The 16953-nt window shown below is 48.4% G+C and overlaps 1 protein-coding gene and 1 long non-coding RNA gene across 4 annotated transcripts in view; one reads left to right on the top strand and one right to left on the bottom strand.

Annotated features, from left to right (window-relative positions):
- Positions 1–16660, bottom strand: part of LOC106634745 (uncharacterized) — a 32031-nt gene extending 15371 nt beyond the window's left edge. The window contains exons 1-2 of one of the 2 annotated variants that reach the window (XR_004671395.3): positions 15863–16660; positions 11562–11696 (exon numbers count right to left, since the gene is read on the bottom strand). This is a non-coding gene — a long non-coding RNA (uncharacterized LOC106634745). The remainder of the gene's footprint in view (positions 1–11561; positions 11697–15862) is intronic. The other variant, XR_004671393.3, reaches the window with a different exon arrangement.
- Positions 1835–11223, top strand: LOC100968192 (golgin subfamily A member 6-like protein 7). 2 transcript variants are annotated; one of them, XM_034959721.3, is made up of 9 exons: positions 1835–1997; positions 3303–3431; positions 4244–4273; positions 4543–4593; positions 4682–4775; positions 4858–4964; positions 6219–6277; positions 6607–6748; positions 7043–11223. In XM_034959721.3, the coding sequence occupies exons 1-9, from the start codon at positions 1947–1949 to the stop codon at positions 8138–8140; spliced, it is 1761 nt and encodes a 586-aa protein (XP_034815612.2). In that variant the 5' UTR covers positions 1835–1946; the 3' UTR covers positions 8141–11223. The 2 variants fall into 2 exon arrangements, with proteins under 2 accessions (XP_034815612.2, XP_063460440.1); XM_063604370.1 differs by lacking the exon at positions 1835–1997 and having other exon boundaries at positions 3084–3431.
- Positions 16661–16953: the final 293 nt, after the last annotated feature.

Genomic DNA, 16953 nt, shown 5'->3' with positions numbered 1-16953 from the left:
CTGTAAGCCCAGCACTTTGGGAGGCCGAGGCGGGTGGATCACGAGGTCAGGAGATTGAGACCATCCTGGCTAACACGGTGAAACCCCGTCTCTACTAAAAAAATACAATAAATTAGCCAGGGGTGGTGGTGGGCGCCTGTAGTCCCAGCTACTAGGGAGGCTGAAGCAGGAGAATGGCGTGAACCCGGAAGGCGGAGCTTGCAATGAGCCGAGATCATGCCACTGCATTCCAGCCTAGACAACAGGGCGAGACTCCGCGGAAAAAAAAAAAAAACAAAACCAGAAAAACTTAGATTCCACTTTCTCTTGTGAACGTAAGTACAAAACTACCAAATGAACTAGGAGCAAGCCCATCTCAACCATATATAATATGGTATTAATCATTTATCACAACAAAGGTGATTTAATTCCAGAAATGCAATGTTCAACATTCAAAAGCCAGTCACTGTTAAGTTACCTTATCAACATAAAAAGATAAGAAAAAACACTGCTCAATCAAGAAAGAAAAAAGCAATTGATACAATTCAGTACCTACTCATAAATCTTAAAACCTGTCTAACAGAGAGGAAGCAACATGTGAGTTAAACACTCCCCCAGCTGAGAATAGTGACATAACTTATTTGCAGCCAAAAGATGAAAATTGCAGGCCAGGCGCGGTGGCTCATGCCTCTAATCCCAGCACTTTGGGAGGCAGAGGCGGGCGGATCACAAGGTCTGGAGTTCAAAACCAGCCTGGCCAACATGGTGAAATCTCGTCTCTACTAAAAATACAAAAAGAAATGAGTCAGGCGTGGTGTCATGCGCCTGTATTCCTAGCTATTAGGGAGGCTGAGGCAGGAGAATCGCTTGAACCATGGAGGCGGACATTGTGACAGTGAGCCGAGATTGTGCCACTGCACTCCAGCCTGGCAACAGAGCAAGACTGCGTTTCAAAAAAAAAAAAAAAAAGGATGAAAATTGAATTGCAGTATAATCTTACAACTTTTGAGAAATCTATGTTTTTCAGCTAAAAAGGGACAAACTCAGCCTTTTGACCTTTCTTCTTTCCCTCCTTGGAAGGCAATCCAAGGCCTGGAAAAACAGCAGCCACATTGTAACCACAAGAATAGAAACCAGGCTAAGGAAGTATCAGGAAACTGAAAAGAACCCTGGACTGCCTTCCTCTGCACATTTTAAGTGACAAAAATGAAATCTATATTTCTTTAAGTCACTGAATCAGATTTATTCTTTCTGTGGCTACATGTAGCCCTAAATGATGTATTAAATACTAAAATAAATACTAAAATACACACTAAAATACTAAAATTTTGGTCTTGACTCCTGATCTCAGGTGATATGCCCATCTCAGCCTACCAATGTGCTGGGATTACAGGCATGAGCCACCACACCCACCTCAAAAGCTTTGTGTTTTTAAATATATTAGACATGTCTCTAGTTTAAAAAAAAAAAAAACTTAACAATCACGTAGGAGAATAAGAGAAACTTTTTCCAAAAAAGAGAAATCACTGTGATTATTTTATCTTATTGGAATGTTGGATAATATAATCTGCTTTACTAATCATTACGCACGCTGTAAATTTTCCATTACAACAGGATTTGTACCTCAATTAAGGTGATAAAGTTTTAAAGTTTAGAAAGTGAAAGCCAGCCCCGCCCCTCTCCCAGAGTGGGCGGGGGCAGCAGTTGCATGGGCGGCTTTCCTTGTGACATCACAGGACCTTCATGACACGCAGCTGCCTGGCCCCGCCTCCTTTCCCTTTCATCTTTCTCATTGACCAATGGGCTTGGAGCATTAAGGCCACACCCCTTTTCCGCATTCTAGTGCAGCCCTGGTGACGCCTCCTGTGGCTCAGTCACATAGCTGTGTGGTACATGATTGGAGGCATATCACTGTCCTCGCCTGGATCACGCCAATGTGACCCCAACCCCACCTCCCTCCCCACCCCATGATGTCTGAAAAAACCCAACAAAGAAAATTGGCTGGGACCAAGAGAAAGGTAAAACGCATCGGATTGCAGCACCCCAACCCCAACCCAGCCCCAGGTCCCCTCTGATGGCAGAACAGCTGCCAGAATCCATGTCACTCCAGAGGCACATGGGGCTGGGCCCCCCCAGTGCCTCTGGGCTACCCCAACCAAAATCTTTTGTCAGTCCCAATCCCTCAGCAGTCCTGCCCCTGCCCTCACTGGTCACCCCAGGGTGACTTTCAGCTGGTGACTCGTGGGGCTCCCTGCTTTGTACTCTGCCCTCACCTCCTATTGTCCAAAAACGGATCTCCCTGGGCCCTTCGGGCTCACGTTCCCAAGGAACCGGATGCCCCAGCACCTGCCCTCACCAGTCACCCCAGGGTGACTTTGGGCAGGTGACTCCTGGGGCTCCCCACTCCATACTCGGCCCTCACCTACTGCTGCCCCAAGCCTGACTTCCCTGGGCTCTTTGGGCTCACGTCTCCAAGTACCTGGGGCCCAACGCTGTGACCCCACGCCAATCTCAAAGAGGCAACTTGGGCACAGCACTGATGGGATAATGGGTTTGGTTTGGTTTTCTCCCAGGCTTCTACTCTCCAGAGAGACTTTAACAGTTTTTTCTAAGTTCTTCACCTCATATTTGAATTCTCCATGGTTCTGGGACCAGAGTGCCCATCACTCAGTGATCTTTGAAGTGAGATTTGCTCATCTTCTGTGCAAGAGATCTTGGGAAACTGGACTTGACAACTTGAATCTTCCTCGTCTCATCTCAACCTGGGGTACTTTGAGTGCCACAGGATACATATGGGGCATCTTTCTGAAGCATCAGTTTTCCTTGATTCTCGTGGGAGAGACAAAACATTAATGTTCTTAGGGATGATAGTCACATAGATTTCTAAGTGTATACAAGACTTCTCTCTGAAATGCAGCTTGGGTTGTCCTCTTTCTGTTTAATTCCCACATTTAACAGAAAGGCTGCCTTCTGCCCTGAGGATACATGACTCTAAGAGGATGTATGACTGTAAACCACACAGTGTACACCTTCCTGCCTACTTCTTACTTTTCTACCTCTGCCTCTGGTTTTGGTCTCTGGCAGCTGCTGATTTGTGGCAACACCCCAGAGCTCAGAGTCAGAAGACTGAGTTTCAGTTCCATTATTGCCTTTCTTTTAGCCATGGTATCAATCCCTCTCAGTCACTAAGTGATTGCGACAACACCTCGTACAGTCGTTGGTGGCATTAAATCAGATCGTCTATGAGAGTATTTTGTATAAACTGTAAAGTGACTGTAGGAGCTTGTAGTTCTCATGAGTATCACTGCTCCTTTTTTCCACAGTTCACAGACTATCATCAGTGGAACAGTGCTGGTGTTGGTACTGGAGCAACCGACACCAAAAAGAAGAAAATAAATAATGGCACTAACCCTGAGACAACCACTTCTGGGGGTTGCCGTTCACCTGAGGATGTGAGTCTTGGCTGGCTGGTCTCCTGAGGACAAGGGGCACAAGGGGAGGTCGAGGGTAACTGTTAAGATTGGGGAAGGAAGAACTGCTGGGTACTGGTTAAGAATTCTGGGTTTGAGTCCTACCTCTCTCTCCATCTGCGAGGGACACGGTTTAGGGAAAACTGCTTGAGTTCTTTGGACCTCTTTTCACATCTGTAAAATAGGGGTGGTAATGTTTTACTTATATGTGTAAAGCTTAAATCAGATTTGGTGTTGTTGTTTTTGTGTTAATCCCTAGTCCAGGGCCTGCTGTAAACTCCTCTCCTCTTTGGGCTTCTGTTTTCTGAGGAGGTAGAGTTAGAGTATCAGAGGTTTCTGTTTGCTCTGAGAGTCTGAGATTTAAAGATTCACTAGAATGGAAACCTTGGGGCCAAGGGCTCCTGTCTGCCTTTTCCATCCTATATCCCAGCAGTGAAGAACCGTCCCCGGCCCCTATGTGCTTGCTCAATGCTTGTTGAATGAACACATCTTTCTACATCACAAGCTAGCAGAAGGGTGGGCTTTTCTCACACTCTTATGTCGGAAGGTTTATGTTACTGTCTTTTCCAGAGAATCTAGTTTCAGACTTTCAGTTCTGTGGCTGTGGGCAAAAACCAACAAAGACCCAAATCCTTTTTCTTTGGGCGTTAAGGAAAGTTGACCAGTTCGTGTTCCCATTGGGTCTAAGAACTTTGCCCTTAAAATCCATTCCTGACCCCTGCGTACCGCTTCCTGGCCTGGGGAATAGAGTCGAGGGGCCACCCTCAGTCACCTTCCTTTGACTCTCCCCACAGAAACAACAGAACCGAGCTCAGCTGAAAGAGGTAACATGGTTTCTTTCTTTGCTCACGACATGACCGCTGGGTTTGGGGGGCACTCAGATGTAGAGGCCCCGGTCTCGTCTCGCCTACTCCCAGCCTGGGGAGGAAGGCTCACCTCCCAGATTCCACCCCATCCCCACAGGGTCCCTGATAACCTGGTCCCATGGGTGGGCCTGTCCTGGGACAGTGGTGCCATTCTGGGGGCATGTCTCTTGCTGTGCCATCTCTGCCTCCCTCTAGTAAGAGCTCTGTCTTCCTCTTCTTTTCTATAGGAAAAGAAGGCAAGCCACCAACATCGGCAAGCCTTAAGGAGGCAGCTAGAGGTGAGTGGAGGGTGTGAAGTTCCCTCCTGTCCTCTGGAGAAGGTTTCTTTGCTTCTCTTTCAGCACTTGCTTGTCTTGTCTCCCAAAGGCCCAGGATCATACCATACGAATCCTTAAGTGTCAGAAAACTGAACTGGAAACAGCGCTCCATTACAGCCAGGATGCTGCCAGGAAATTTGAAGGTGGGAATCTGGGCACCCCCTCATCCTTCAACCTGGCACTTTCACAGGCCTTTGGGCTTCAGCTCAACCTCTCTCATTCCAGAAGATTCCAAGGATCTGGCAGGCCGCCTGCATCATTCCTGGCACTTTGCAGGAGAGTTACAGCGGGCTCTCTCTGCTATGTCCGCAGAGCACAAGAGGGCGGACAGGGTGAGTCCAACCACCTACCCGGTCCCCTGGGAGCCCAGCTTCACAGATGGAGGAATGAGCCTAAAGGTCCCTTCTGCAGGATGCAGTGTCCTGCCCAGAAGACAGCATGGGCCATTTCTTGCTGCTTTTGTGCGTGGTTGTTAGAGGCAGGTTGGGGCTGAGTCAGCTGCTGTGGGTGAGTTGCAGGGCGCTGTGGGGAGCGAGCACTGGACACAGAGCTCAGAGGCCAAGTGCCCACCCCACCCATACTTGGCTGTGGCCTTGGTCAAATCCTAGGCAGAGTTTAGGGTACTTGTACCATGAAGGTACAGAAGAGAATCTTTAGTATGTTACCATTTGTGTAGAGAGAGGGAACACATGTACGTGTGTGTGTGTGTGTGTGTACATACGTATTATGGTAATATACATAAAACATGTTTGTAAGGATTCATAAAAAACTCAGGAGAGAGGAACAGTGTTGGGGGAAGATATTTCCCTTCTGTACCTTCTGAGGTTTGGACTCTGCCAATGTATCATTCTTTCAAAAATCAACAAAGGATTAATTTCCTCCTCCTTATCTGTGCCCCTACCCCCAACCAAAAGAATGGGTTTAGAGAATCAGATATACCTGGGTGTTGAAATCCCAGCTCTAAGTTATCTTAGGCAAGCACTTAACCTTTAATACCCCATGTTTTTCATCTACACAATAGAGGTGATAATGATAACTGTCTCCTATGGTGGTTGTGAGGATTAAATGGGATTGTTAGCTTAGTGCCTGGTGAAGCACTCAATAAAGGTTACAACAGTGGTAGTAATAACAGTAATAGCAATAGCAAAATTATCTGATCTCTCTGGGCCCCTGTTAGCCAGCTATCAATTCAGTCTCTTTCCCTGTCCCTTCCACCCTTACTGAGTTCTCTGAAAAACAAGTGAGAGCCAGGTGCAGTGGCACATGCCTGTAATCCCAGCTACTTAGGAGGCTGAAGCAGAAGAATCGCTTGAAGCCGGGAGGCGGAGGTTGTGGTGGGGTGAGATCGCGCCATTGCACTCCAGCCTGGGCAACAAGAGCAAAACTCCATCTCAAAAAAAAAAAAAAAAAAAAGGAAAAGAAAAGAAAAACAAATGACACCATGGGTTTGGAAATGCCTTGAGAACATGTCAGGTGTGATGGAGAGGAGCAAGTGTTACTGTGGAGCATCAGTGTAGCTGTCGTTACTGGTCGTCCAGCTGCTCCTCTGCCTGCTGTATCCTGACTTGACCTTTCTCTATTTGCAGTACATCAAGGAGTTAACAAAGGAGAGGGAAGCCCTGAGTCTGGAGCTGCACAGGAACATGTAGGATAGGGGAGGGGGGGATGGGAGGTCTGAGAGCCCTTAGCGTGGGTGGTGTGCTGGGAGGTGGTGGGTACAGGTGAGCATGCTAGGGGGTCATACAGGTTTACATGTGTGCGCAGGGAAGCTCCAGTGATGGCTGTGCCACTGACTCATGGGGTAGCCTCAGGCAACTCACGTCTTCTCTCTGGCCTGCCACCTGGGACTTTTAATTCCTGGGGTCTCTTCCAATGCCATGGTTCTGTGGTTGTGGGGCGAGGGTAGAGGGTCGATCACCAAAGCGGTCCTTTCTGTTCTTCGCTCATTCCTTTCTCTACTGCCTCTGGCCATAGCATAACCCATGAGGAGCTGAAGGAGAAAAATGCCGAACTACAAGAAAAACTTCGACTGGTAGAAACTGAAAAGTCTGAGATGCAGCTCCACATCAAGGAGCTAAAAAGGAAACTGGAGACGGACAAAATCCTGCTGCCACAGGTGAGCAGCGGCAGCCCCGGGGGTGTGGGAGCAGCATCCAGCTGGGACCATGGTCTAGGGATCATGCAGGGTATGGGGAGGCTCCAGCCAGGAGCTGGAAAATTTGGGTCCTTGTTCTGGTCCCACCATAGAATCCTCTAGAGTGTGCTAAAAATCTACAAATTGGGACCATGCCTGGGAAATCAGAACCTCAGGGTTAGGGCTTAAAATTTCTTTTTAAAGAATCATAGACGAAAACCGTTATTTTATAGATTACATTTATATACCTAGCTTATGACTCTATTTCCTTTTGAGGTTCAAACCAACACTTTGCAGGAGAAGATGTGGAGGCAGGAGGAGAAGCTACGGGATCAGGAGAAGCTACGGAAGCACGAGGAGAAGATGTGGAGACAGGAGCAGAGGCTGCGGGACCAGGAGAAGGAGCTGCGGGAGCAGGAGCAGCGGATGCGAAAGCAGGAGCAGCAGATGCGAAAGCAGGAGGAGCAGATGCGAAAGCAGGAGCAGCAGATGCGAAAGCAGGAGGAGCAGATGCGAAAGCAGGAGCAGCAGATGCGAAAGCAGGAGGAGCAGATGGGGGAGCAGGAGGAGCAGATGCGGAAGCAGGAGAAGCAGATGCTGAAGCAGAAGAAGCAGATGCTGAAGCATAAGGAGCAGATGGGGAAGCAGGAGGAGCAAATGGCGGAGCAGGAGGAACAGATGCAGAAGCAGGAGGAGCAGATGCGAAAGCAGGAGGAGCAGGTGCGGAAGCAGGAAGAGCAGATGCGGAAGCAGGAGGAGCAGATGTGGAAGCAGGAGGAGCAGATGCGGAAGCAGGAGAAGCAGATGGGGGAGCAGGAGGAGCAGATGCGGAAACGGGAGGAGCAGATGCGGAAGCGGGAGGAGCAGGTGCGGAAGCGGGAGGAGCAGGTGCGGAAGCGGGAGGAGCAGATGCGGAAACGGGAGGAGCAGATGCGGAAGCAGGAGGAGCAGATGGGGGAGCAGGAGGAGCAGATGCGGATGCAGGTCGAGAGGCTGCGATTCAAGGAGGAGAGGCTGTGGGTTGAGTATGAGAAGATGCAGGAGGAGGAGGAGAAGGTCTGGGGGCAGGTGGAGAAGATGCGGGAGAAGAAGGAGAGGATGGGAGAGCAGGAGGAGAAGATGCAGGAGGAGCGGTGCTCAGAGCCCTGCCTCCCTCCCTCCAAATATCCTCGTGATATGAGCCATGCTGGCAGCCTGAAGCCTGCACGAGAGGCCGGGAAGGGCTATTCCCATGACAACCGCACTGCACAGCAGATCACGCAGCTGCCCCCTGGAATGAAGAACACCCAGGACCGCCTAGGCTTAGGCAGCACCTCCTGCATCCCATTCTTCTACCGAGGAGACAAGAAAAAGATCAAGATCATCAATATCTAAAAAGAACGGTCAATAAGGCCTACAGAAGTGTAAGCCGCCATGTGACCTTGTGAATACAGTCTGAGAACAAACTTGAAAAAAAGAAAATTTATTTTAAATTGTGGCAAAATACTGGCCAGGCACAGCGGCCTGCACCTGTAATCACACCACTTTGGGAGGCCTAGGCGGGTGGATCACCAATCCTAGGTACGTGGGAGGCTGAGGTTGCAGTGAGCTGAGATCACACCACTGCACTCCAGTCTGGGTGACAGAGTGAAACTCCCATTTCAAGAAAAAAAAAAAAAATTTCTACCTGAGGACTCTAATATCTATGTATGTTTCTATTGTTTTTTTTTTGTTTGTTTTCTCCTTTCGTCTTGTCTTGTCTTATGGCATGCCTAGTAAAGTTTTATCTGCCTCCAGAGAGTACTGACTTTGACTTTATGGCACAGAATTGGCGTTCAAGCAGATCACCTTCATCTAGTTTGGGACTAAGCTGGCTCAAAGCAGGTTTTAGTTTTTGTGACAGCTGGTCTATTTTTTATTCTTTTGGACTCTTAGGGGTGGCCCTTCCAGGATCCCCACCAAGGTCTCATCTCCTTACTGGGACCCAAATTCTCATTATGTCATTTCAGCCCTGTGAGAGTGCCAAACATTCAGCTAGGCTCTCCAGCCTCTTAACTATCACTTCATACTCAGTTTCTTAGCCTCTTAGCCCTCTACTGTTGACCGATCACCAAATGTGGGAAAAGCACTAAGGACTGTCAGGATCACCTCCTAGGCCTGGTCACTCAAGTCCTGGCTGAGGTCTCCAATTACCTTCTAACAATTGTTTTTGATGGTGGGGGGAAGGGGGGGACACATTTTTGTCCAGTTTTTCTAACTGTTCCTGTGGGGAGGCTAATCTATAACAAGCTACTCTGCCTTTAATGAATGTTGAAAACCCTTTTTTTTTTTTTTGAGATGGAGTCTCACTCTGTTGCCCAGGCTCTAGTGCAGTGGTGCAATCTCTGCTCACTGTAACCTCCACCTCCTGGGTTCAAGCAATTCTCCTGCCTCAGCCTCCCAAGTAGCTGGGATTACACGCATATGCCACCACCCCTGGCTAATTTTTATATTTTTAGTAGAGACGGGATTTCACCATGTTGTCCAGGCTGGTCTTGAGCTCCTGACTCAGGTGATCTACCTGCCTCGGCCTCCCCAAGTGCTGGGATTACAGGCGTGTGCCACTGCATCCAGCCCATCTGTCTTTTTAAAAATGTTTCTAATTTGAGGTATAATTTATATTCCGTGAAATGCACAGATCTGGTTTACATTTTGATGACTTTTAACAAATGCATTACCCATGTAACCCACCTTCTTTGAAGATATGGAACATTTTTATCATCCAGAAAGTTCTCCTGTGCTTTCATCCTGTCCGGCACTCCCCCAGCAGCTGATGAACGTGCTGAGGACATTGGTACAGGATTCTGGCCTCCCCAAAAGAGCTGCTTTGACAAGCCTGCTTGCCTTACCCAGCACTAAATCCCTGCCTGTTCTCTCAAAATTTCCATCTTTAAACTGCTTGTACCTATAACCCTCCCACATCAAATCCATAGATAAACCAGCCCACAGCCTAATATTTACTGTATACCCAAGCTTTCAGAAATACGACTCCCAGGAGTGGGGACTGGTGGCTGCATCCCCTCCTCCTCCTGGAAGCCTCTACCAGCCTACAGAGCCCACAGAGTAGATCTCACCAGGCAGCCTGAGCCTGAAAGTGCCGTGGAGCCTCCTGCCGGTTCACCCTCACTACGGTGGCAGCTGCACGGGAGCACCTGGGCTCACTCATTAAGCAAGAAGACATTGGCTTGATACTGACACTCCAACCCCAGCCTGGGCGAGCCTGGCTGAAAGGCCCCTTCCTTCTGGTCAGACTGTGGGGAGACGCGGCGGAGCATACACACTCTACTGCCTTCCTCATGCTTCAGCTGTGCTTCCTTCTTAACAGAGGGAGCCGCTCATGGATTTGGCCAAAGCCTTCCCGAGGGCTGTAGGTTTGACAGGCTGGGTGTGTAGGGGCCACCGTGCTAGAGAGAGAGACTGGTGTGTCAGAAGGCAGCCACCTGGCCAGAGGGGGGTCAACCCCCTTGGTAACCTCCTTCCCCCAGCTGGACACAGAGCCCTGCACTCTCCACATGTGACTGCTCCCCTCAGAGCTGCCACCAGAAGAGGGGTTCTAACCCTGTGGGTGGGGACATTGTGTTACTTTACAGTGGGCCATGGCTCCCTCTGACATCTCCAACTCAGAGGCAGTAGAGAGAAGATGAGAAATTCCCTGCGCCTCTACTCCTAGCTACTTGAGAGGCTGAGGCAAGAAGGTCACTTGAGCCCAGGAGTTCAAGGCTGCAGTGAGCTATGATTACATCAATGCATTCCAGCTTGAGCGACAGAGTGAGACCCAATCTCAAAAACAACAATAATAAGTTAAACATAAATCTAACTACCACCTTATTGGCCAGGTGCGGTGGCTCACACCTGTAATCCCAGCAATTTGGGAGGCTGAGGCGGGTGGATCACGAGGTCAGGAGATGGAGACCATCATGGCTAACACAGTGAAACCCAGACTCTACTAAAAATACAAAAAAATTAGCCAGGCATGGTGGCGGGCGCCTGTAGTCCCAGCTACTCAGGAAGCTGAGGCAGGAGAATTGCGTGAACCCGAGAGGCGGAGCTTGCTGTGAGCTGAGATGGCGCCACTGCACTCCAGCCTGGGCGACAGAGCGAGATGCCATCTCAAAAAAAATAAATATGTAAGCATTCCACATTATTGACCAATTCCACTCCTAGGTATAGACACAAAGAATTAAAAGCAGACACTCAAGACACTCGTAAACCAATGTTCATAGCAGCATTACTCACAACAGTCAAGAGATGAAAGCAACCTGATTGCCCACTGATGAAGGGATAACATGTGGCTTACATATATAATGGAATAGCATTGAGCCTTTAAAAGAAAATTTTGACACATGCGGATGAACCCCAAACACCTAAGAAGTTCAATAACCCAGTCACAAAAGGACAAATACTGTATGATTCCCCTTATAGGAGACACCTTGAGTAGTCAAATTCTGAGACAAAAGTAGAATGGTGGTTGCTTGGGGACAGAAGGAGTTAGTGTTTCATGGATACGGAGTTTCAGTTGGAGAAAGGGCAAAAGTTGTAGAGATGGATGGTGGTGATGGCTGGGCAATAATGTGAATATACTTAATGCCAATGAACTGTACACATAAAAATGATTAAAATGGCAAGTTTTACGGTATGTATATTTTACCACAATATTTAAATTTTTTTAATTACATTTTTTAAAATTGTTGCCAAAAAATACGAATAATCCATCCAAGTTATTTAGAAAAGGAGCATCAGATCAAGCTTTCCAAAGTGCCAAAACTCAGAAGATTACCTGGTTGCTTGGCCCACACCCAGGTCTCCAGAATTGACTTGGCCCTATATACAGGTGCAGGAGTTTCGTCTTCATCTTTTTTCTCTTTGTCATTCAGATCTTCTTTCTTTGTTCCACTTGGTTTGACACTATCATCTGCAGAATTAAAAAAATTTTTAATCTGTAACCGCTTTTCAGAATGTCATACCATTAGTCTCTGCAAATGTCCCTCCCCGAAAAGTTACAACACACATCATTAACTGAATGGCATGCGGTGTCCCCCACCCCAGGGCTGTGAGCATGTGTGACTAATAAACTGGTATTTCATCTGTCCAGTGTCAGTGTCCTATGTTCAGCCATCCCATATCCCTAGGGCAGGAATCTTCTAGGGTTATAAACAGAACTTTAACCAACCTCTCCTTGGTTATTTTACTGGTTCCATGATACAGCTTTTTCTGTGCAAAAGATCTGAACAGAAACTTCACAGAGGATACAAGAGTGGCAAAGAAGAACATGATATTCAGCATTCTTAGCCATTACGGAAGTGCAAATTAAAACCACAATGAGATCCCACTAGACTTGTTAGAATGGCTCAACTAAAAAACACTGATAACACCAAGTGCTAACAAAGGCACAGAGCAACAGAAACGTGACAGATTGCCAGTGGGAATGTAAACTAAAACAGCCACTTCGGAAAACAGTTCAGCACATGACCCAACTTTCACACTACTAGGTCTTTATCCTAGGGAAATGGAAACTATATTCACATAAAATCTGTATAGAAATGCTCACAGCAGGATTACAATTGGGAAAGAAAAATGGAAACAACCACAAGGTCCTACAATGGCAGAATGGATAAACACCATGTGGTACATCCAAATGATGAAATACTAATCAGCAATAAAAACAACTATTAATACACAGAATAGCAGATAAATCTCAAACATATAACTGGGAGTAAATGAAGATGGTTTCAAAACGTTACTTAAAATATGGTTCCACTCACATGACATTCTCAAAAAGAATACCCTATACTGATGGAGAACAGATCCGTGGTTGCCAGGGTATGAGACCAGGGAACACGTGATAAAAAGGAGCAGCACAAGGGAGCTTTTGGGGTGAAGAAAATTCTCCATCCTGATGATAATGGGGGTTACATGAATCTATAGAGGTCAAAATTTACTGAACTACATACCACAATAAAATAAATTTCATATAAGTTTTTTAATAAAAATATGTTGGCTGGGTGGGTGCGGTGGCTCACACCTGTAATCCCAGCACTTTGGGAGGCCGAGGCAGGTGGATCACAAGGTCAGGAGTTCGACACCAGCCTGGCCAACATGGTGAAACCCTGTCTCTACTAAAAATACAAAAATTACCCAGGCTTGGTGGCACGTGCCTATAATCCCAGCTACTTGGGAGGCTGAGGCAGGAGAATGGCTAGAACCTGGAAGGCGGAGGTTGCAGTGAGCCGAGGTCACACGATCACACCATTGCACTCCAGCCTGGACCACCGAGTGAGACTTCATCTCAGGAAAAAAAAAAAAAGAAGGAAAATATGTAGGTCCAGGGAGAACAGCTGGAATACAGTCTGGTGGAATCATGTCAGAGCAGGGAGCTGGGTCTGGAGGGCTGGAGTAGGGTGCGGCCCCACTCTAGGAAGGAACTAGGAAAGGCATCCTGGGTGAAGCAAGAGCAGAGTCCCGTTCTGCAACAGGTGAGCATTTATCCTGATCTGAGAAACTACATGCAAATTTAATACGTCTCACTTAGCCTCTTATTTTCCTTAACAACATGGAAAATGAGAGGACAAACAATTCAGAAGGTTAAGACATGAAATACATTTAATTCAGAAATCATACACAGAAAGGTAGGAAATGAATGGGGGAAAAAAGCAGCTAATGGAAAGTGAAAATGGGCCAGATGCGGTGGCTCACGCCTGTAATCCCACCACGCTGGGAGGCCGAGGTGGGCGGATCACTTGAGGTCAGGAGTTTGAGACCGGCCTGGCCAACATGGTGAAACCCGATCTCTACTAAAAATATCAAAATTGGCCCGGCATGGTGGCAGCCACCTGTAATCCCAGCAGCTCGAGAGGCTGAGGCAGGAGAATTGCTTGAACCTGGGAGGCAGAGGTTGCAGTGAGCTGGAATCTCGCCACTGGACTCCAGCCTGTACAACAGAGTAGGACTCTGTCTCAAAAAAAAAAAAAAAAAAAGTGAAAATAACCTAACATGTACTATGCAAAGCATCTGGCCTAACAACAATACATTACCCTTTTAAATCTTTACAAACAACCTTGAAGGAGGCAGGCTTTGTTGTCTCTAGTTTACCAAGGTAGATAGACATCTTGGGTCACAGAATACACAGCAGAACCCAGCCAGGAACACAGCTCAGGTGAGAACACAGGTGCTGGCTCTAAATGCCAGACTCTGCCCTATGTGTGTGTGTGTGTGTGTGTGTGTGTGTGTGTGTGTGTGTGTGTTTGGGGTCACTAACCACAGCCCAGGGGCCAAACCCAGCCCACAGCCTCTTTGTGTATGGTCTGAACGCAGAGAAAGTATTTTATTTTTGTTGTTGTTTTGAGACAGAGTCTTGGCTCATCACAACCTCTGCCTCCCAGGCTCAAGCGATTCTCCCAGGTTCAAGTGATTCTCCTGCCTCAGCCTCCGAGGAGCTGGGATTACAGGCGGGCATCACCATGCCCGGCTAATTTTTTGTTTTTAGTAGAGATGGGGTTTCACCATGTTGGCCAGGCTGGTCTCGAACTCCTGACCTCAGGTGATCCGCCTGCCTCAGCCTCTAAAAGTGCTGGGATTACAGGTGTGAGCCACCACGCCCAGCCACTGTATTTTATATTTTTTAATAACTGAAAAACAATCAAAAGAAAAACAGTATTTTGTGACTTGCAAACATTCTGTGGACTTCATCTTTTGGTGTCCATAAATACACTTTACAGAATGAACGTCCCCTGCCCGCTGACGTGGTATTGTCTGTGGCTACCTTGGCACTAAATCTGCAAGGTCTCATGGCTATGACAGAGACCATAGGGTCCAGTGAGACCTTAAAATATTTACTATCTGGCCCTTTAGAGAAAGTAGGCCACCCCTACCCTACAGCTGGCTATAAATTTTACACATTAAAAAAATGCAACATTCTTAATTTTAAACTCAGTACACTGAACACTGCTCATCTCCCTTCTTCAAGATGAAAAGCTTCGACAGTCACCAGGAAGCAGACAAGAACCCTAAGTACACCTCAAGAGTTATTCTCAGGAGCATAAATTACAACACTTTACAACAGCAAGAGCAGGATGAAGTCACTGGAGGCCACGAAAACAACCAAGAGTAATTAGCACCACCAGCTCAAAGACCACACCACATCAACTTCAAAGTTGTCTACTCTTCCTTTCACTACTGTAGGATTCAAAGTATACATAGAGAAGATCGAACACATACTACCCAAACATATTGCTTATGGAATGCTGGAGAGAAGGGAAGCGAGACCTCCCATTGGCCAGGTGTGGTGGCTCACGCCTGTAATCCCAGCACTTTGAGAGGCCAATGTGGGAGGATCACTTGCACCCAGGAGATCAAGACCAGCCTGGCCAACATAGCAAAACCCCATCTCTACTAAAAATACAAAATACGGCTAGGCGTGGTAGCTCACATCTGTAATCCTAGCACTTTGGGAAGCCGAGGTGAGGGGATCACTTGAGGTCAGGAGTTCCAGAGCAGCCTGGCCAACATAGTGAAGTGGAGAGAGGGAAAGAGGGAACAGATGGAGGGAGAGGGAGGTGGGGAAGGGAAAGCCTCCTTCCAAGGTAGGCAGGGTGTGCCTGGTTTCTCAGGAGGCCAAATCACAATGTCATCCCCCTGCCCTCAAATCCAAAAGGTACACACACACATGACAGAAAGCCCATCGTTTTTTGTTTTGTTTTGAGATGGAGTCTCCCTCTGTCACCCAGGCTTGAGTGCAGTGGCGGAATCTCAGCTCACTGCAAGCTCCACCTCCCGAGTTCACACCATTGTCCTGCCTCAGCCTCCCAAGTAGCTGGGACTGCAGGCGCCCGCCACCACGCCCAGCTAATTTTTTTGTATTTTTAGTAGAGACAGCGTTTCGCCGTGTTAGCCAGGATGATCTCGATCTCCTGACCTCGTGATCCGCCCACCTCGGCCTCCCAAAGTGCTGGGATTACAGGCTTGAGCCACCGCGCCTGGCCAAGAAGCCCACAGTTTGAACGACAAATGACAGCAGCATGAATCTGCCGCTTTACCCTACAGCAGGGCGCCTGCGTGAAACAAATTACTCAAAAGGATCACCTGCAGAAAAACCCACAGCCACCACCACTTAGAGATGGAGAGAGACCCGAGGCTGCGCCGCGGGCGGTCGGCGCAGGCCCCCGTTAGGCCGCCCGTCAACCCAGCGCCCGCACCTCCTCCGACGCTGGCAGCCCCGGTGCCCCAGGCCGGGACCTGACGCGCAGGCCCCGCCCCGCTGGCTTGCGGACACAGCCTCCTAGCAGCCGCTGGCTCAGGCGGCGCCAGGGATCCTGACGCCTCTCGCGACCCCCGCCACCGGCGCTTATGGCCAATCGCAAGGCGGCTCCCTGGGCGCAGCCAATGGGGAAGAGGAGCGCTTCGCCGCTCCTCCGGACTCTCCCGCTTCCTGCAATGCGGTTTATCTTCCTACTTGGAGCCCACCGGCTGAGGCCAGGGGGCAACCGCAGGCGCCGGAAGGCGGGATTCCGCGGCACGCACGCACAGCCGCACTCCTACGGAAGTCAGTTTCTCACCACGTGAATTATTTGAACTTAGCACCACTAAACGTGGAGCAATCAGGTACAGAGTGCTTTCAGACCTCATGTAATAGAAATCACTGACACCATCTGTTTTTTTTTTTTTGAGACAGAGTCTCATTGCGTCGCCGAGACTGGAGTGCAGTGGCATGGTATCGGCTCACTACAACCTCCACCTCCCGGGTTTAGGTGCCTCAGCCTTCCGAGTAGCTGGGATTACAGGCATCTGCTACCACACCTGGCTAATTTTTGTATTTTCAGTAGTGACGGGGTTTCATCGTGTTGGCCAGGCTGGTCACGAACTCCTGACCTCTGGTGATCTGCCCGCCTCAGCCTCCCAAAGTTCTGGGATTACAGCTGTGAGCCATCGTGCCCGGCCTATTTCATATTTTAAATATCAGAAAAGTAGAACTTGGCCAGGTGTGGTGGCTCACACCTGTAGTCTTGGCACTTTGGGAGGCTGAAGTGGGAGGTTCGCTTGAGCCCGGGAGTTCAAGACCAGCCTGGGCAACATAACAAGACCCTGTCTATTAAAAAAATAAAATTAGCCAGGTGAGGTGGCACGTGCCTGTGGTCCCAGCTACTCGGGAGGCTGAGGCAGGAGAATCGCTTGAA

Source organism: Pan paniscus, chromosome 4 (assembly GCF_029289425.2).
Source record: "Pan paniscus chromosome 4, NHGRI_mPanPan1-v2.0_pri, whole genome shotgun sequence".
Taxonomy (NCBI): domain Eukaryota; kingdom Metazoa; phylum Chordata; class Mammalia; order Primates; family Hominidae; genus Pan; species Pan paniscus.
The sequence above is the reverse complement of the archived record's forward strand: the minus strand, read 5'-3'. Positions and strand labels throughout refer to the sequence as shown.

Excerpts from the sequence above, each read along its gene's own strand:
- LOC100968192 (XM_063604370.1), top strand. The coding sequence starts at position 3,222 with ATGAGAGTATTTTGTATAAACTGTAAAGTGACTGTAGGAGCTTGTAGT. Across the intron at positions 4,965-6,218 it reads AGCACAAGAGGGCGGACAGG|TACATCAAGGAGTTAACAAA; the intron begins GTGAGTCCAACC and ends CTCTATTTGCAG. Across the intron at positions 6,749-7,042 it reads ACAAAATCCTGCTGCCACAG|GTTCAAACCAACACTTTGCA; the intron begins GTGAGCAGCGGC and ends TTTCCTTTTGAG.